The sequence below is a fragment of the Enoplosus armatus genome, chromosome 19 (genome assembly GCF_043641665.1).
Source record: "Enoplosus armatus isolate fEnoArm2 chromosome 19, fEnoArm2.hap1, whole genome shotgun sequence".
Classification (NCBI taxonomy): domain Eukaryota; kingdom Metazoa; phylum Chordata; class Actinopteri; order Centrarchiformes; family Enoplosidae; genus Enoplosus; species Enoplosus armatus.
The window spans coordinates 16,139,550-16,160,494 of record NC_092198.1 but is presented as its reverse complement, the minus strand read 5'-3'; the positions used below and the strand labels follow the sequence as shown (position 1 = coordinate 16,160,494).

At 43.5% G+C, this 20,945-nt stretch overlaps 1 protein-coding gene across 1 annotated transcript in view; it reads left to right on the top strand.

Moving 5' to 3' along the window:
- Positions 1-5,466: 5,466 nt before the first annotated feature.
- The window catches only part of fut8b (fucosyltransferase 8b (alpha (1,6) fucosyltransferase)), a 34,873-nt gene continuing 19,394 nt past the window's right edge, over positions 5,467-20,945 (top strand). The window contains exons 1-3 of the mRNA XM_070926069.1: positions 5,467-5,669; positions 15,139-15,257; positions 16,307-16,469. Of these exons, the coding sequence (XP_070782170.1) occupies positions 5,467-5,669; positions 15,139-15,257; positions 16,307-16,469 (485 nt within the window). The remainder of the gene's footprint in view (positions 5,670-15,138; positions 15,258-16,306; positions 16,470-20,945) is intronic.

Sequence of the window (20,945 nt, the reverse complement as noted above, 5' to 3'; positions counted from 1 at the left end):
CACGTCCTTCGCAGTGAGTTAAAACCCCCAAATTCCCATCAACAATTCTGAGGACATGACCTCTGTGTACTCTGTGTTAGCTACGGGCCTTTCTCTGTGTGTGTATTAAAACCCAGCGCAGTTACTTTGGGCGTCATGCCCTTAACTCTCCCAGGTCACCATCTATTTGTTTTCTTCTATTTCCCCACGCCTGTCCCCACGCAAGGCTTTCTCTCTGCCATTTAGCCTAAGTTAATGGACTCCTCTGCATTCAGCTTAGAAATGCTGTGAAGTAAACAGCAGCTCATGAAATATTCACCACCCTCCTGTATGTGTGTGAGGGTGTATTTCTGTGTATGTGCGTCCAGTCAGGCATACCTGAACGAGCCGGGTGACTCCCGCACACCCACTCATGGACACACACATGCATATAAAATGCTGGGGCGCCCCAAAAAGCTAAGGGTGTCTCCGCATCTCGGCTCTGAGCCAACCGAGAAGTGAAAAGGAGCGCTGGGAGTGGGAGCACTCTGCTGCTGGATGAGTCAGACATTTGCTTATATTCATATTGATGAAAAAAAAATCACAGTATCACACTCAAAATTTAAGCGTAATGTTTTTGTTGCAAATGACAGGAAACGGGGGCAAACATTTCATGTTACAATCCTTTGTGGTGTTTTCTCCTTTTGCTGCTGCTTTTTGGAATGAATACATTATGAACTCCTGATCCTTTTTTTTTCCCTCTCTTTGTTGGATCCACTACTATGAAGGTTCTGGTACTTAGATATGAAATGTGTCAACCCTGTGTTCCCGACACTAGTGTGGTCCATCCCTTGGGAATTGGGGCAGAGGCTGAAAGGTCGCCAGATTGAACCTCCAGACCAGCTGAGAAAATAGCCAGAAAAGCTGCTCAGTGGTCATTTGTAAGAATCTGTGGCCGCACCAGGCAGCTATCAGGTGGAAATGAGTGTAGCTTTATGGCTATAAAGAAGGCTGTTTCTCAAGAACAGCTTGCTCAGCAAACCATCCCTGGATAAATAATGGTTAAAAATTGCTGCCAGAGTTGGAGTTGATGTTTCTCTTGCTGCATTTCTGTAGTCCAGACACCTGCAAGCTGCCCCCTCCGTTGTGTTCATGAGAGCATGTTAAGAATCAAACTGGTCATATACTGTACTGGGATGGACTTTTGACAGTATTGGTACAAAAATACAGCTCCTGTCCAATCATAAGTCACATTCAGCTTCATCTGTCAAATAGATATTTCTGCCTCACAGCTATAGATGTTTTTCACTTTTCAATGCTGTTAGACAGCTGCATGTTTTCAAGACACAGGCATCATATCTCTGCCACCATGCTACATGCCATAACATGTACCACATCTTGCTGCATATCCCCCTTACGGTTGCCCCTAGCAACACACACTAATACAGTTTCCTGCACCAACATAGATGAGAAGCGACATATATATATGCATAATTCAGTAGTGGACCTCATCACGGTGCTTATTGCCTGGAGACCGGCGCGCGCTGATAGATGACCTCTGCTGCGGCCTGAGTCACGTTGGAAGATTCACCAGCAGGACTGAAAACAGGTCATATCTGCTGACCCCTCAGGCTCCTGCATGTTGCTGCAGCACAGGGGCATTTTGTGACAGCGGTGACAGTCCGCCCCACAGTGCCACATGTACCACGCCGGCCTTTACCGGCCGAGCAGCCCCCACGGTTGCCATGACAACAAGGTGAAGGACATTGCGGGAGAATGATGGTGTTTGAAACATAAGGTCGAGAGGAAGATTTGGGGGACGAGTGTGTAGGTGGCGCAGACAAGAGGTCCCATTTATGAGCCGCATAAGCCCACTTACTCCTTCCACTTATACAGTAGGAGGACTACACATTTAATTTTGTCCAAAGTAGGAAAGACCTCACACTCATGTTTCCACTTGGAGGATGACGGAGGAGGAAGAAAGCGGAATGAAAAAAAGAGGCACTATATGGCCAACTTCTCAAAAATGCCACTGTCAGCATATCTGTCACACAGTCCAATTTAGAAATGATTGTGCCACAGTAGGGGACTTTTATTTATTTATTTAACTGACATTATTATAATTTCCATTATTTATGTAGTCCCCTGTTCGTGGCAACTGGAGGGCAGATGTGAGAGGTTTGAGAAAATGCAAAAATCTTCAGCGCTCTGCTCGCACTCGGCTATATCTCTGGTGGAATATTACACTGCCAGATCTTCATCAGTGGAATAAATTGTAGACTATCATTTTCTCTTTAATCAAGACACATTCTGCTGACACAGGGCTCAATAGATGTCTCCTCATTCTTTAAGGCAGCAATCTGAAACTACGGACAGAGGGACCATGAACTCCTCTCTCCTCTCCTTCGCCACTACATTACAGCCGAGGCTAAAGGCATGTTGAAAAGAAACCGTAAAAACCTTCTTCACTCATTTTCTGAAGCCATTGACTGGATTCGCTAATTGTCAAAATGTGCAGTTAGTAAAGATGGCTTTAATTTTAAAACGGAATTAACCAATAATCCTGCAGGATTTGTCCCCTCGGAAGTATAGCACATGCCTTTAATAATGATTATTGGGTGTTTCAAGTATTTAATTGCAGGCGGTTGATCTCAGGTTCTGTTACCTAACCTCTACGCTCTGTGTCCTCCCAGTAATGTGACCAGATTAGCTCACACTGTTCTACAACCTACACTCAAACATTAGGGTGAATTTGCTTTTGCTACTAATGGCGTTGGACGGTGTAACAATTTCACCAAAAGTGTGAGGTCGGCAGACTCCACTGCCATTTCCAACTATCAAATATTCACATTTATGTCCTTTAGTGAGACAGATCAATGTGCTTAGTCTTTTTTTTATCTGATTATGCTGATCGTTTTTCTTTTGACCTTGTGAAATTATGTTAGCTTTGTATTTTAAGGCTATTAAAGCGGCACTCCAGCAATTCAGTATTGCACTTCCATAAAGTTGGGGGACTTGCGTAAGTCAAATAGAGTGGAGTGCGCCTTTAAATAAAACTGGCTTGTTTTTACTGCATTTGTTATAGTCGGGTGAAAAATTTTTTTATAGCTTTTTTCTCTCTGTTATCTAGACTGATATCACTGACTAGCCAGTGTCCCTGGTGGGCCAACTGCAAGGAGTTCATGTTCATTTCCCCAAAGTTCTGTTAATATACCAGTAATATATTACTAGTGTAGCTTGATTTTCAAGTATAAGCAGGCCAACTAACTGGGACTGTTATCTCAGAAAAATTCTCCTATCCTATTTGCCAGCAGTTGCCTGCCTCATCCAACAGTTTTATATTTATCAGTTTTAGTCTACTGAACACAAACCTCATTATGGCTCCTCAAACACAGTGACAAGGGTTTTTGCAGCCTGCCTTTTAGTAAAGTCCCAGTTGTGCATTAGCTGGTGGAGTGCTACCCTCTTGCAGCTCTTATTTTCCATAATAAAGCACAGCTCAGCACATCCTTGTGCTGCATGCATAAAGAGAAGCCACCCTTGTGTCAGCCTAGGTTAGTCACAACAGGAGCACCGGCAAGGAACGTCAGCACAGATTTCAATAATCCCACATCATTCAGTAAGAAATGAAGGAGAATAGTTTGCACCTCCATTGTTTCAGTGATCTCAGCTGCTATATTCTGGGCAGTTTCAACCAATGAAGCATGAATAGTCTCTATGGTATTACAGCATGGCACCATTTATGTCCTACATATCAACTATGCTGCCATGGTAAACATGATGAGCTACTGTTAACCTACTTCTGTGCTGCCAGGCGAACCCCAGCAGGAACACTTTCCTCTGTCTTGAACGCTCACAGACAGAAGCACCAGAGACACTGCGACGTGTCAATCAACCCCACCCCACCACCGTCACTCACATAAAGTCTAAGATGTTTGGCATTATTCCAGCACGCTTTGGTACACACTCAGAGATGATAGCACGCATACACACAAACCTAGATGTTCTGCACACACACACACCTGCCAGTCTTCATCCCATCACAGGACTAGTCTCAGTTGCGTGGCAGGGCTTTGTTGGGGAGTTGACAGCGAAGGTTGCTTCATAAACCCGGCACGCGTCCATCTCCGTCTCCCCTGCTGCTTTGGGATAAAGGGAAGTGATGATCCAGGGATTTTTCGTTCCCTCTGCTCCATTGAGCTCACCGTATCACCTTGACACACACAACAGAGGCTACGGGGATGGCAGTGGGCACTTGGGAAGGAGGGAAATGCTCGGGGAGACCTTTGTGGGATTTAGCCGTCTCCAAACAAATCCATTGTGCCCCATCCCAATCCCCCCCTTGGCCCCACCCCTAGTTTTTGAAGTGCCCTTGACAGGGTAGTGGCCCTTCAGAACGGAGCTACAAGGGGCATGGGTTGAAATATTTTCCTAGGAAATGGGACGCCACTCCTTATGTCATCAGTGACGAGGATTGGGATTGGGCCTTAGTCATGCTTTAACTAAGAGCGAGGGAGAAAGTGTTGTAAGTGGGTTGTGGTAGGCTGTGGTTGAGGATGCGGTATGGGGTGTTAATAAAATGAAAGATGTATTCTTGGTTGTGTGATGGCTTCTGTGTGTGTGTGTGTGTGTGTGAGTTTTTGAGAAACTAGAGTGTGTGTGTGTGTGTGTGTGTGTGTGTGTGTGTAATGTGCAAGCAGGCAGGACGTGGAAAGTGGAACATCCCTGTCCTGCTTCGACAGCAGTGCAGCATAGCTCAGGGACTGCACATCACTATGTAAATGCAAATTGCAGTGTCATGCTGATCAATCCTGCAGGCTGCTGAGACAGGGTTATGTCGGGACCAGTCTGCAGCATCTTGGCTGTATCTGTCGGCCTGTCTGCCCTGTTCTGTGATCTCTGTTTGTGTATGGCGCTATATGAGGCATGTCTCTTGCTTTGCGCTCCTATTCAGAAGTATTTGTCTGTCAAACTGACTTGCGTGCCGAGCTCTTCAATGATTTTAATTTGCCTCTGTTTGACTAACAAGCACAGAAAGCATTTGCAAGACAAAACTTTGAGCAAATAGTTTAACTAACTGCCATGTCTGTTTTTGTTGTTGTTTACAGGACACAACTCTAATAAAAGAATCCCGTGGGACAGGAAGGAAACAGCAAGACGGTGCGGGACAAGGTGGTCAACACGGAGCTGGGTGGAGGGGAGAAGACACCAATCGGGCTATCAAAACACAGACTTCCGAGCATGCTAGCCATGCTTTAGCACACACGGGAAAGGCTGGTTGATCGCTGGAGAAACCCTCGCTGCCTTGTCTTATACGCTCCTGAGCCACAAACGCATCTCCCTCTCATCTGTCATTTACTGTACGCCATCCCTGCAAAGATGCCGCTGCCAAGATTGGCGCTGTGGTGACGGGGCACAGAACGTGTGTGCACATCCGGCAGGCAGGCCGGTGGGTCGGTGGGTGTACAGGCACACCAAGAGGCATTTTTGGGTGGGCGAGGTTGAACCATGCGGCCCTGGGCGGGTTCATGGCGTTGGATTACCCTGGTGCTGTTGGCCTGGGGCACACTCCTCTTCTACATCGGTGGTCACTTGGTGAGGGACAGCGAGCACCCGGAGCGGTCCAGCCGGGAGCTCTCCAAGATCCTGGCCAAGCTAGAGCGACTCAAGCAGCAGAATGAAGACCTGCGGCGCATGGCCGAATCGCTCAGGTAACAACACGCAAGATGTTTGAGAACTGAGGTGCTTGATTGTAACAACACCACACATTTTTTATCCTGTTAATGTGGTTGCACATGTAAAGTGAGTCAGTAATAGAAAGAAATTAGGATAAACAATATAATAATGAAAGAATGACACAGCCCTGGTAATGCAGAGGATAAACTGTATAAGTGCTCTTGGTTTCCATTACTGGTGATTAAACAAAATCCAGCAGAGTGGTAAATGCAACAGAGTCCAGGCAGCCAGAAACCAAAGTGAGGTGACTCAGTCGGTACAGAAATAATAGAGCGGCCGAGATGTTGAGGAGTGAAAAGACATACACTGCTTGCACGCAGAAGATCAGACACCTGGATGCTCTTCAAATATATAATGTACAAAGATATAAATGACCAAGTTTCTCCTTCGCGTTAAAACAACATCTCCCAGACAGATAAGACAAAAAAATCTGGATATTAGTGTTCAAGTAAACATACTTAATGCAAGGTAAGCAGGGTATTTCAGAAACAAACCTCATCACCATCTTTCTTTTCCATTATAATCTACAGCTCAACATGTGCTTATCCTTGGCTTTGGCAAGAAGGCAGGAGCTTTTCTGAACATCTACATGAGCAACAAAGTAGAATAGTTTATAATGTATATTGGGCTTCGGGCTTTGGTGAAATGCATCAGAGTTTTGTCATTACTGCATCTGTGGATCTGAGATTCTGTGTAGTGTTGAGCCAAAAAATATAATGCACCCATTTTGCTTGCTTGGTCAGTATGCTTTCTGGTGCAATGCAACATTCCCTTAAGTTTCTGCAAAGTCCAGCAATTAAATCTGGCCTCTAGCTCCCTGGTAGTCCAATCAGAGTCATTTTAGAAATGCCAGAATGTGGCAATGAAGTTTTTGTGAAAATGTAATCAGCATCTGATTAAATCAGCATCATGTGCCGCATACATTTAAACAAAGTTTCATCAAAGGCTGTTCAGTGGTGTCGGAGATGCTGTGTGTTGGACTGTCACGCACCTCACCAGATTTCATTGTCGTATTTTGGTAGACAATAGCACATTGTAAGAGCCCATTAACCACACAGCATCATTCACACAATCGAGCTATGTGTAATAGAGAGACAGATGGTTCTGCTCTTATCTCCGCAAGCTGACAGTGTTTCTCTTTACACATAAACACTAGGTCTGTACATGGGTGTGTGCGTCTGTGAGTGTGCATGCATGTGAAGGGAATGCAGTAGAGTGTCCTGGTGTGCGCCATATTAACAGGGAACCCGAGCTTCAGATGTTGCCATTGCTGCTCCCCTTGTGATATTCCGATTCACTTTGATGCGGGGCCCTCATCAGTGCACACAAACATAAAAACACACACGCAAACGTTGCTTCAGACAGCTGGTCCCTGATTAAATCCCTTGCTTTTGTAATTATTCAAAATTGGCTCAAAAACAAAGGTGGAATTCATGGCATAAAAAACAAGTACAGCTTTCAGTCGACCAGTGTCCAGATGGGTCCCCGACACACTGCACGCTTGTTGCTTGTTATTGAGTTCGGTTGTTGATCTGGGACCGAGGCCTCCACAGTTGTTTACTGGGGCAGCGCTACAGTGCCTTCTCAAGTCCCTCTAAGCTTCAGCTAAGTATCCGGCACAGCAAGCCAAAAGCAGGCTACTGGCTTGCTGATGTTAAGCTATATGAGCTATCGACAGAGACAGAGGTTGGTCCTGTTCAATTTTGTGTCTTTCTGTGTGTCTGTGTGTGTGTGTGTGTGTGTGTGTGTGCGTGTGTGTGTGTGTGTGTGTGTGTGTGTGTGTGTCTGTGTGTGTGTGTGTGTGTGTGTGTGTGTCTGTGTGTGTGTGTGTGTGTGTGTGTGTGTGTGTGCGCGCATGCACAGTGGTCAGATACAGGCCCAAGAGAGAACTCCACCACCGCCTCATCCTGTAGTGTCTCTTATCCTTATATTAGAGCCCTAATAGATGCAAAGAGGCTGTTAGTGAGCTGCCCATCATTCCTGCCACAGCCCCTCCCTTCTCCGTCCATCGCCTCCTCCTGTTCCTCTTTTCACTCCTTCTTCTCCTCCCTCCTCCTCCTCCTCCTCCGCCTCATTCCACTACCAAACTGCTGACAGAGGCATGGCAGCGAGCCAGACTCCAGCCGGCAGGTTGTCACAGACTGACTGACTATTTAACAACTCACTAGCTCACTGATCGACTAGCTCAACGCATGCCTAACCCAATCCACTGACTTACTAGTTCTGCAGATTTGGACTGAGAACATGAGTCTCCGAATGTTGTACAAGAGGCAGAACCAGTTCTTTGCAAGCGTCCTGCTGACATTGGATAATAAAGGATTCAACCAAAGCACCTAACCTTCACATTAGCGCATTCATTTTTTATGAGTGGCCTCAGAGAGATTTAAACCCATAAAACTGACATTATTACACCTTTGTGTTGAGTTGTTGCACAGTAGTAACCCACTGCATTGAGATTGATTTATAGTTCAGAGAGGGATTTAACTTGGTTAGTGCCATCACAGCACAGCAGCACTAGATGGATGTGTAATGCATTATTTGGCAGTGTTGTGCATTCATTACATACCTGAAGGGATCTTGTTTACATTGTTCATTTTTATGATAGAGAGTGATAGTCGTGCTGAAGCAGTTTGCATGGGATATTGATTTTCTTGATCACAAATTGCAAGTTTGTGTAGCATCACTGAGAAGATGAAGATACTTAGTTATTCAGCCCGCTCAATGGATTTTGTACACACTACTGATCATGTTTTAGCTATTTTCTCTGAACTCTCCATAATTTCTCGAATGGAATTGTCAGGTGGAATTAATCAATCTATCAATCAACGCTCAGACTCAAATTAGTATCACCTGGCTGGCCTACAGATTCAGTCCAGTGATTCGGTTATTCAGGCCATTCCTGAGTGATTTGAGTGACAGGCAGCTTGCCAACCTACCAATCACCCAGCAGCATTAATGAGAGGTGAGCATGAGGTCGAGTTGCTCGGTCTGTCTGGCTCCGCCCTCTCTGCAGCTGTCAGTCACCTCGGGCACGAAGCCACGGCCCCTGCGGAGACAATGACACACGCCAGCCTGATGGTGTGACATCGGAGGGAGCAAGGGGTGAGAGTGACAGCTGGGCTGAGCGATGAGGACCTGATCGATCCCCTAGGCATGCCAACAGAGCGATGGAGGGTGGTGCAGAGGAGGCAAAGAGGAGAGGAGCATGATGGATGGTGTAAGGACTGCACTAAGTAAAGAGCAGCAAGGAGGAAATGGAAAATGAGGACTGAAGGGGATGAGATCCGGAGACCACAGTCACTGCACTAAAACTGTGTCTACTTTTTGCATATGTCTGCCTAATTTGGGTCCCTATCTTTCAAGTAAAAACAGACTTTGTACTTTGGTGGGTGACGCCACTGTCCACCCATGTGTACAGAGACAGTGAGAGGACTCATTTATCCTGTAATGGTTTAAACCCAAATGCTGCTGACGCTTCCAGACCTGAACTCCCATCGACCCGGCCGTCGCTCAGGCCCGGCGAGGGAAGGCCCACTACCGCACACACTAGCCCCATTGTGGGAGCTGTCTGTGGTCAGGACATCTCTGTCAAGTAGGGCTCAGAGCGGAGCTGGCCTGCTCTGGATGTACTGAGGCATTGAAGCATGTGAAGCAAGAATGCACCATTCAGAATCAGTTTACTTGGAATTATACAGTTTGAGTCAGTGGACATGACATGGATGCAGCAAAGGAAGGAGTCGTAGAAACAAGATCAACTGATTCGACACAATGCAGAACTATTCGCACAAACACAACAGATACACACATCTACTGTAGTACATATACAATATATTGTAATACAGGCAATAGATATGGGGACAGCAATGCTCTTATCATTATCTCTACAAACAGGTCTTTCAAACCGATTCTGAGCAGCGGTAGCGGGGTTTCATGGTTCACTAGCACATTCCTGTGGTTTATTAGCTTGACTTATTGGAGTCAAGTGGTTTGGTGTAACACATAGTGAGTTCCCAGGGAAGACTGGAACATGTCAGTCCAGTCTTTGACCCATACCAGTGCAGTGATGCACACATTTGCGCACTGTATATATGTATATATATGTGTATATACATGTATATATAAGTACCAGTCAAAAGTTTGGACACACCTTCTCATTCAATGGTTTTTCTTTTTTTTTTTGTATTTTTTACATTGTAGATTAATATCGAAGACATCAGAACTATGATGGAACACATATGGAATTATGTAGTAAACAAAAAAGTGTTAAACAAACCAGAATATGTTTTATACTTTAGATTCTTCAAAGCAGCCACCTTTTGCTTTGATGACAGCTTTGCACACTCTTGGCATTCTCTCAATCAGCTTTATGAGGCAGTCAACTGGTTTTCAATTAACAGGTGTGCCTTGTCAAGAGTTAATTTGTGGAATTTTTTGCCTTCTTAATGTGTTTGAGCCCATCAGTTGTGTTGTGCAGAGGGTTGGTACACAGTTCTATACAGTGAATTGCCCTATTCAACTACTGTTCTAATCCATATTATGGCAAGAACTACTCAACTAAGTATAGAGAAACAACAGTTTCAAGAAGGTCAGTCATTCCAGAAAATGTCAAGAACTTTGAATGTATCCTCAAGTGCAGTCGCGAAAACCATCAAACGCTATGATGAAACTGGCTCTCATGAGGACGTCCCAGGAAAGGAAGACCAAGAGTTACCTCTGCTGCAGAGGATAAATTCATTAGAATTACCAGCCTCAGAAACCGCAAATTAACAGCACCTCAGATTAGAGCCTACATAAATGCTTCAGAGTTCAAGTAGCTGACACATCTCAACATCAACCGTTCAGAGGAGACCTTTAAATCAGGCCTTTATGGTCGAATTGCTGCAAAGAAGCCACTACTGAGGAAGAACAACAAGTGGAAGAGAATTGCTTGGGCCAAGAAACACAAGGAATGGACATTAGACCAGTGGAAATCTGTACTTTGGTCTGATGAGTCCAAATTTGAGATTTTTGGTTCCACCCGTCATGTCTTTGTGAGACGTAGAAAAGGTGAGCGGATGGTTTCTACATGTGTGGTTCCCACTGTGAAGCACGGAGGAGGAGGTGTCATGGTGTGGGGGTGCTTTGCTGGTGACACTGTTGGTGATTTATTCAAAATTCAAGGCACACTTAACCAGCATGACTACCACAGCATTCTGCAGCGACATGCCATCCCATCTGGTTTGCGGGACCATCATTTGTTTTTCAACAGGGCAATGACCCCCAAACACACCTCCAGGCTATGTAAGGGCTATTTGACCAAGAAGGAGAGTGATGGAGTGCTGCGTCAGATGACCTGGCCTCCACAATCACCCGACCTAAACCCAATTGAGATGGTTTGGGATGAGTTGTACCGCAGAGTGAAGGCAAAGCAGTGCTCAGCACCTCTGGGAACTCCTTCAAGACTGTTGGAAAACCATTCCAGGCGACTTCCTCATGAAGCTGATTGAGAGAATGCCAAGAGTGTGCAAAGCTGTCATCAAAGCAAAAGGTGGCTGCTTTGAAGAATCTAAAATATAAAACATATTCTGGTTTGTTTCACACTTTTTTGTTTACTACATAACTCCATATGTGTTCCTTCATAGTTCTGATGTCTTCGATATTAATCTACAATGTAGGAAATAATACAAATAAAGAAAAACCATTGAATGAGAAGGTGTGTCCAAACTTTTGACTGGTACTGTGTATATACATATATACATATATACATATATATATATATATATGTATATATATATATATATGTATATATATATATATGTATATACACATATATATATATGTATATACACATATATACACATCCTTAGCGTAGGGACAGTGAATCAAAGCTCTTTCTTAATGTAAAGGCAAATTGCCTTCATGTAGCCAGCTTTCATCTACACCTCTCCCAGAAGACTTTACATCTCCATCCATATGTATGGCTTCCCAGGTCAGCACATAGGTTTCCTTTTGAAGTCAACCAGAGTATATTAAGTCTTACCTCGGAAATATGTATGCACCGCAGTGCCACCCAGACCCCCATCGTTCAAACTGCTCCACCCGGCTTTGATCACCTTGTGAACTCCATGGTTACTGGGTGCAGGGGCAGGAGCCAATGGAGCGACAGCTGGGGCAGCATTTCAGAGGAAACTGGGTTGCATGCTGAACCTCACCTGCTTTCCGGCTCAGTGCTTAGTGCCGGTGGGGCTCATCACCCCCTGCTTTCATAGCTTGTCTTTCACTCCGCAGTATTTCCCCCCACCTTTCCGCCCCACCTCCCACGAGTCAGAGTTTTTCTCATCTGTTACCTCTCCTGTATCATTTGATTAAGACGCATTTGAATCCAGCTGCCTCGTCTAGTCTCTGCTTCAGGTCCTCTAGAGATACCGTCAGGGATCATTTGTGTATTTGTGTACGGTGTTTGCCTCCTTCCTCTGTGTGTGTGTCTGTGGGTTTTGATACCGCTGAGTGTTTGGATATATTTTATATCTACATATCTTGGTTGGGGATGCTTGTGTTTTGCCTGCACCAGCATTATGTCTCAGCAGTTTATGTCTCTTTGGAGCATGTTAGCTAACCTCTGCACCACGTCTCTACTCATTAGCCTGTGCTGGTCTGGCCTATTTCTTCTGCCTTGTTCGAAGAGATATTGTGTTGCTTTATGTTACAGTTTTAGCAGCTCTTAAAACCCCTGGGAAATGATGTCACTTAGGAAATAGCCCTACTTCCTGTACAATGGAGTAACTAGCAGGTTAGGGTGTGGCCTTTGGGGAGATCCTGTTGAATATTGTTTGAACAGACTTACCTGTGAGAATAGACAGTAGTTGATACTTGGAAAGGAAATACATCTGGGTCATATTTCAAAAGATCTGTGTCAGGCAGCAGAAATGGGCACACCACATGTTTCACAGAGAAAAGGAGCATGAATGTAAGACAAACATCTAAATACCTGTAATGCCACAAAGGCATTGAAAGGTTACATAATGTAGGAGTTAAAATATCCTCCCTTTTCTCCTCAGTTATTTCCATGGCTTTGAAGCACAATGCTCAGTTAGTGCTCAGTGAAGTGGGAGGCCAGGGCTTCTCAGGGACCGAGGCTTGAACAGTGAAGGGGGAGTTGTGCAGCAAGAAGGGCTGTTGCAATTTTAAAAGTCTCATCTTTATGCCTGCCAGCGACTGATGTTCCTCACTCAGGGAGCAAATTGAGTTTGCATGCCTTGATGACTCATTAACATGGCCTTTGCAGCACTTCACAAATGCCCCTGTGCATTCGAATATATTCCATTTTAGTAGTCGAATAGTTTTATGTAGAGGAATTGATTGGGTGTAATGTCAGTGGCTGTTCTTTTTTTCTCCTTGGCTGATTTGAACTCTGTTCTGAGCATGTCAGAGTGCTCATTTGCGTTTTCATTACATGCATGCATTAGTTACTCACAGTTCATCGACACAGAGCTGTGAACATGCTTATTTATATCTTATTTATATCTGTATTTACCAGGGAGCCATAATTGCCAGAACACTGAAAACATACAGTTTTAACACAGATCAGTTTACACATCTGCACTTGATAGCTTATTACATAAATGTGGAATTCATTAAATGGACTGAAAGACTGCCCAAACATCATTTCTACTATAATGACCAATCAGGCCTTACAAGATTATCAGCTGTAAATTTTCCAAGCCTTTTCAGTTTGATGCTTTTGAGCACAGATCTCATTCATGCATTCTCACGTGGCAGAACCCGTGTAAGGGGATGGTTAGTTGTTTTTGATGTTTGTGCAATGTTTTGTTCGACAATGGATCTTTTTAGTCCGTCTTCACACATAAAATAAACAGACCAACATGATCACTGCAGCACCAATCAGCATACAGTATGTACAGTAATAAAAGGGGATTTCCAGTGTGGCTACAGATAAATGGTCAAAGCACCATGATAAATTATATTTAATCTATTTACTGCACTTGGATAGCTTTAATGTAGTTGTGTTTTTTTGTATTGGCGCGTTAATTTTAAATTAAATTTGAAATACTAGTTAAAATGTTGGCCCATTACTTGACAACATAAAGGCATTCTTTGCTCCATTAACCAAAGGGGGAATAGTAATCGTAATTTCTTTTGTTTTTTTGTGTAGTTTTTAAATTAAAGTCACAAAGAAATGGCATTTAAATGCCACTCTTCTCCATAATTGGACAGTCAGTACATAGACTCGTCATTGGATATTGAAACAGGATATAATGCTTGGATGTGTTGTTCAGAAGTAGGCAGGCCGGACCTAACAAACATGGAAAATGATTCAGTACTTTGTGCATAATCTTGAGCTTAAAATAAATAAACCGGGACAGGGCTCCAGGAGGCTCTGCTGTGGTGTCTCGGCAAATGAAATAGAATTTTCACTTGTGAACACTAAAAGATGTCAGCCGTCACAGCTCAGTTTTCACTTTTTTGCAACTTTTAAGTCAAGAAACATCCAAATGAGAATCACCCCAGTAAGATACATATCAGACTAAACAGTGGATGTTGGGATGAAAAACATTCTCATTGACTATTAAAACTAAGTGTTGTAGATTGCAAACGAAGCAGAATTCTGCAAATGTGTGGCCTCTAGTATTTCTCGACAGCTTTATTCAGAGACTGATTTTGGGTGATGGTCTAAGAGAAATTTCACAGTATTTGCAGAACAACCACCGTGGTTTCCAGAATGAAAATCATGAGCAGATACTAATTACAGCCAAGCATGTGGTGTGTACATCCAGGCACGTGTAGGAAAGGTAGACTTTGAAGTGCAAGTGAGGGAGAAAACTGTCAATCATCTATTGTACGGCCTAAATGGTGCCTGACCCAAGCTAATTCATCTGTGGTGTGGCCAGGCCCAAATGAGTGAAGCAAAAATTGTGGGATTGCTCCAGTCTGAACTCATTCTTATTGCATTGGTAAGATCATGTGTAATACCATTTCTTACAAGTGATCCAGTAATTTACGGTTGCTTAGTCAGTGATGGTCAGCAATTTTAATGATTCTTTCATAATTTAAGGAATTCAGCAAGTAAAAATGCCAAACTGCTGCTCAAATGTCATGATTTGCTTTGTGACTTGTTGTAAATGTAATATTTGTGCGTTTTTTGTTATTCAAATTAAATAAGCAACTTGATTATGTCAGCTTGGGCTTTGGAAGCTTATGATGGGCATGAATTGTCATTATTCTTTTACTTAACTGAGTAATCAAAAAAATAATTCATAGCTCCTTTGATAATGAAAGTAATTATTACTTGCAGCACTACACTGAGTACTGAATCATCTTGTTTACTTGGGCTTTTACAATTTCAGCAGAGTATTTCTGCAGAGTAGGACATTTCTTCCTTCTATCGATGTGCACATGCTCCCATGCTCACCCATCGCATCCTCTCCTTGTGTCTTTCACCCCCAGGATACCAGAGGGTCAGGCAGAAGCTGGGTCCCTGGCTGCGGGGAGACTGCGCTCCCTGGAGGACCAGCTAACCAGAGCCAAACAGAAGATCCACAGCTTCCAGAAACTCACTGGAGATGGTAAGCAGGGCAGGGCCATCTGAAAGGTTGCAGGGAAGGATTTGGCACAGAGCTTGGAAATATGAAAGGATTGATTTTGAAGGTGCGGGGGTTGACTATATATGGTATAAAACCAGTCAAAGGCTCTTGTGAGCTTTCGCCCGCAGCAAGATTCTTAGTCTAGTCCAGCGTTAAACCTGCTGTAGCTCAGCAGCGATGATGGCAGATGGGCAGGGTTATGTGTGTATTTGCCACTCTAAGCAGTGGTCAGCGGGGCAGGAAAGCTGTCAGGTGAGTGGGGAAATGTGTGAATGCCCCAATGGCAGAATTGGAGAGGGTGAGAAAGGAGAGAAAAGAGACAGACAGAGAGAAAATAAAGAAGGACATGTGAGCGTGGAGGGCAGCATGGGGTCAGCCTTTCCATCTTGCCGCAGGGGAAGAAAAAGCTAAAAATACCCTCCAGCTTTTTCCACCAAGGGAGGGAGTGAGAAAAGAAGAGAGAGATGGGAAGGTAAAAAGGAGAGCGTTTTCCCTCTCCACCACCACCTCCTCCTTCTCCTCCTGCTTGAGGCTGTCCTTCCCTTTCCTCGATTTTTTTTTTTGTTTCTCTCCACAGAAACCAGAGCAGGCAGCTGTGTTATCCATGTGGGTTACTCCATATTGTTTGGCTCGAGTGGGGTATAGAGTTCCTTCCTGTAGTTAGAACTGTGTGAGAAAACACATGAGAGAGAGCCACGAGGCACAAAAACAGTGATCAGTGCTCCTTAATGAGGTCAAAGCAACACCCAGGGACAAAGTATGAAAGAGGAATATTTTATTGGCTGTATTACAAAACCTTACTTCGTGCCATTAGCCTATTTAGGCTCACATAATGTAATGCTCAAACATTCCTAAAGACCTCTTGGCATCTTTTCCTGCCTTATTCCTCCCAGCTATATTCCCACGGAGGTGCTTTGAAGTTAACGTCATCAATTCATTGTTTCTGATCATACCACTGCCTCAAATGTCATGCCAGCTGAGTATCTTTGTTATGTTTTGTCGTGAGCTAGTCTTCCTTAACCCCCCTGCAGGTCCTGGGCCCACTCAGGAGGAGCTGCGGAGGAGGGTGGAGAATGGCGTTAAGGAGTTCTGGTACTTTGTTCGCAGCGAGGTGAAGAAATTGGCCAACGTTGAGCCCGGCGAGAGGCAGAAGTACGCCGACACGCTCCTGCAGGACCTGGGACACCAGGAGAGGTGGGCATATAGTCGCTTGAACACGTAGGAAATAGTCACAAGTGGAAATGTCAAGGTGTTCCACAGGGATTTGAAGGAAACCATTAAATCCATGGCAAAGCTGACACTGAAATCAGTAAAAAAAAATAACAGATTGACTATTGTTCTTGGGGCAGTGCCTCAGTGAATAACGCCGTCACCTCCAGAAAGAAGGTCGAACAGACCTGGCGTCTTCTTCTTATGTCCACCAAGGCTTCCTCCCCTTAGCTGATTTTGAACTAAATTGCCCATAAATGTCAGAGTGATTGTTCTATAGTGCTGTGAGTGTTAAGTGTCACATATCACTAATATCAAGGTCTGTCTCTCCATTAGCCTAACTGATGTTACTGAGCAATAAATCTATTGGTAGCACAGATTATTGATCTGTCAAGTAATAAAAGACAACATTGAATGCTTAGATTGGTTATGTTGTTTATTTCCTTTGATCAGACAGTTCCTGATATAAATCACAATTTTAACCAATTTTATATTATATTATGTTTTTATATTAGCAAAATTCTTGCATGTGTTTAGACAAGATTTTGTCATCTTAAAGACTGAACAACTACTCAGTCACTTCAACAAAATAATGAACAGATGAATTGATAATGAAAATAATCATTAGCAGAAGCCCTGGCTGGATAGATGGTTTTCTATATAAGAATTAGCTCAGAATCAAGTGTATCATTGTTTTAAATCTCTCCCCGTTTCCTCTTTGTAGCTGCCTTCAGTGTTGATTAGAGGCTACTGTTTACCAGCACTGCCTACTGATGATGTCAAAAATTGAAACAAGGATATTGGACAGGGGGAACTTGAAAGCAGCACTTGCAGTGGTTGCAGAGAATCAAAGGGCAAAGGTCACAGACACTCCTCTCTGTCATCTGGATAGCCAGCTTCCACTCCGCTGAACGAGGAAAGTCCTGGTGTCACTTAGCCAAGTGGTTCATTGTAATCCAGCTGAAGTGGCTTACAGGGCCCATTGTCTTAGTCATTGCTGCCTAAGCAGCTTTCCAGACTGATTCCTCAACCCGTCCACACAGACATATAGTCACAGACTTCAACATGCATTCACGTTCTGTCAAACCCCCCCCAGCTTTCTCTGTATGTGCTGCAGGCAAAGGCTGAGAGAGCCAGCACAGATAGGGGCAGAGGTGGAAAGAGCAATGAAATATTTGACTCGATGCACTGCGCCCTCATTTCAATTCTGCTCAGTAAGTGGGTAAGGTCCTTGTCTCAAAAATGTCTCAAGTAAAATAAGAATGTAGCACATTAAAACAAGTATGCAGTTACTTACTTGCTCTCCCAGTGAAAATGATCACTGCATCATGAAGAGCTTCCAGTTTCACAACGTTTTATAGATGAAATGAAACGGTTCAAAGTTCAAATGTCTGCAACAGGAAGTGACCACAGTACTGCTGCCAGTGTATCAATAATAATTATCACTATAATAATGTAGTTGAGTTTCAAAGTTAAACATCTGCATTTATATGGCAACTGGAAACTTTTCAAACATCTTGATATATAGTTTTATCTGACCAACTATAAACTATATTCAGTTTACTGTCGAAGAAGAGTAAGAAAACCAGAAAATGTTCACATTTGAGAAGCTGAAACCACTGAATTTCATGACTGACTAATCAGTAATCACAATTGTTACATTCATTCATTTCTGTTTATCAATTCATCGACTGATAGTTGCAGCTCTAATCTACTTTTGAAACAAAGAAAAGCAAATAAAGAATGCTGTTTTAGACAAACTCAACCCCCAAATCGAAGTTATTGCTGTGTAACAATAAAATCTAAGGATGAATCCCAAAAGTTCTGAATACTGTACAGCACTGCATGCTCATGCCACGGGACAGATAGGACAGTATGGCTGAAGCTGTTGTGTGTGTGGAGCAAGGAAATGGAAACAACAACCAAGTTGGGGGTTAAGGGGTTTCAGATTGGGTAAACTCACTGTCACTGTTTAGTTCCCACCAAGTGGCTCACATCATGTCACAGAGCAGCTGTAGGTACCCATTGTCTTTCCTCCCTGTGTCTCACCTGGCCTGGTGATATACACGCTGTAATTCTGAAGCCTTGTAATCGCTCTCCCATTGCTGCATCATCAGTACTCAGGAAAGCTGTGCTCCGCTGCCAAGCCCAGCGGCTGCAGCCTCGACGTCTGTCGTTTGAGCCACTCAGAAGCACTGGGGAGGCCCACAAGCTTCACATATGCCACAAGACCACACACGAGAGCATACACACCCCCTATACATAGGGATGTCGGGACTGCAGGACTTCGTGACTGTGTGGTGTTCCCCTGCCTTGCTGTCAAATCCCTCAGGGCTTGTCTGTTTATTCCTTCTTGTTACGTTTTGGGGGCAGCCGGGTTTGCTTTTCCTTCCCACAGAGGGTCGGTGATGGCTCCCCCGTGAATTTGACATTCGATCACACATTGTGGTTCCAGCTTCAAAATGATACAATGAGTAATGATACTGTCTTAGTTGTAGAGAAAGGCACTATTCACCCTGCTGCCCTGTTGAAATGGGACATGGTACGTTTATTTGAAATGTGTGTGTGTGTGTGTGTGTGTGTGTGTGTGTGTGTGTGTGTGTGTGTGTGTGTGTGTGTGTGTGTGTGTCTTTGCACGCACTAGTGAATTTGTGCATAAGGACTCTCAGTCACACAGGATGTGACTGATTTGGGTCAAAGACGTGAGTAATAAATTAAGCTTGCATAAGTGTGTTTGTGTGTGTGTGTGTGATGTGTTTGCGTCTGCCCTTAGTGGCATATATCAGAGCTCTTGTGCATGTTTTAAGTGGATGGTCATGATATTTGGCAGTGTGTGACATGGACGCAAATTCCCTGTCAAAGGCTTGCAGATGGCAGACTTAATCCAAAAAAAGAGCTGAACAACCAGAGAGACGCTGTTGTTGTTAGTCAGCGTGACAGGAACGACACTTTTCCTATAAATATCCTGAACGCATGTTGAGCCTTGGTAATGGTTAACACAGCATACTGTTAACATATGCTGTCTGGTGGATGTTCTTTCTTATCCAAAGGGCCACGTAATGTTATGGGAACTTTTGTTAGCGAGGGTGTCGGCTTCACAGTCTGCCTGCTGGAGTACACCAATCACATGATTCATATGTTTACTATAATAAGTTTTGTTGAGGAAACTCACAGAGGCAGAATCTTAGTAAAAGTCCATTTATTCTACGTGAGGATTTGAAACTCCTGCATGATTTGAAATGAAGATGACTAAGATGGGGATCCTATCTGGACAAAAATAAGGTCACAGACGAGATGTGCAAGTACGTAATGTGAGTTTACTTAGTCGACATCATGTTGACATAACACGTCTGCATATTGAAGTAGGGGTGAACAATACTGATATGGACGATATATGTACTTCATTATTTTGATTGATTTCTTTTAGAAACTGTTTATAGATAAAATAACCAGGTGGAATAGATCATCATCACATTAATGCACAAGTCCTGTGAATTCAGTATTGCCATAAAGCAGTTCTGCTCGTTGATTTGCAATGGTCCAGCACAACCAGAGATTAGAGGTCTTTACAGGAATTTTGGAGCCCATCTGAAATGGACCCCTGCAAAACCTACCTGAACCCGTCATGTCTAAATTATGTTTTTAAATCAAAGAGAGCAGACCTGAAAATGAAAACAGACCAGAGAAAAAACACCAACACTGGCAGCAGTAAAATGCTTCACACGTTAACAAGCAGCCGTGGTACAAAAAAGGGCTAGCAAGCAACACATACTTTTTCTCTGCTTATCACATTCAAAAAACAAATCCCACTCGACATATTGACACATAGCACCAATACAGCGGTACCCTACCATACCCAATTACAGTGAATATAATTAAAGACATACTCAAAAAGTATTACAAAATCTCAGATATTATATACAGTAAATTCATATCCAAAGAAACATTATTCTCCTAACACAATGAGTTTTAATTTACTTTTTTTGAATCCAAACGCAGCTTTCGCCTATGTTTACATTCCTGAGGGTGATTGTGTAAGCTGTATGCATATGGCTGAAAACCTGTGGATATTCAGTGTATATATTTTTCTTTCTGATTTAGCATACACACATTGTAACTGCCAGGGTGTTTCTCTCTCTGGTTTCCCAACCCTTTCGATTGCGTCACGACTGTGAACTGGTTACTGAAACCTTGCCACATATTCGAAATGGCTGCTATGGGAATAAAGCGCTTTTATAGAGCAAGGCATGATAGAGTTGTTGATGTGCTAGTTAAGGACATAAGGTCACATGTTTCATCATCCCTAATATGTTTACACTGTGTATTACAGTGGTTTAAAACCTTATGGCTTGACAAATGGTCCAGATACAGTTTTTGTTAATGAGAGAAAAAGAGAAGTGTCTGACATAATGGGGTGTTATGTTTAGTTACAGTGTGTAAGAAGGGTTCTTTGCAAAGGTT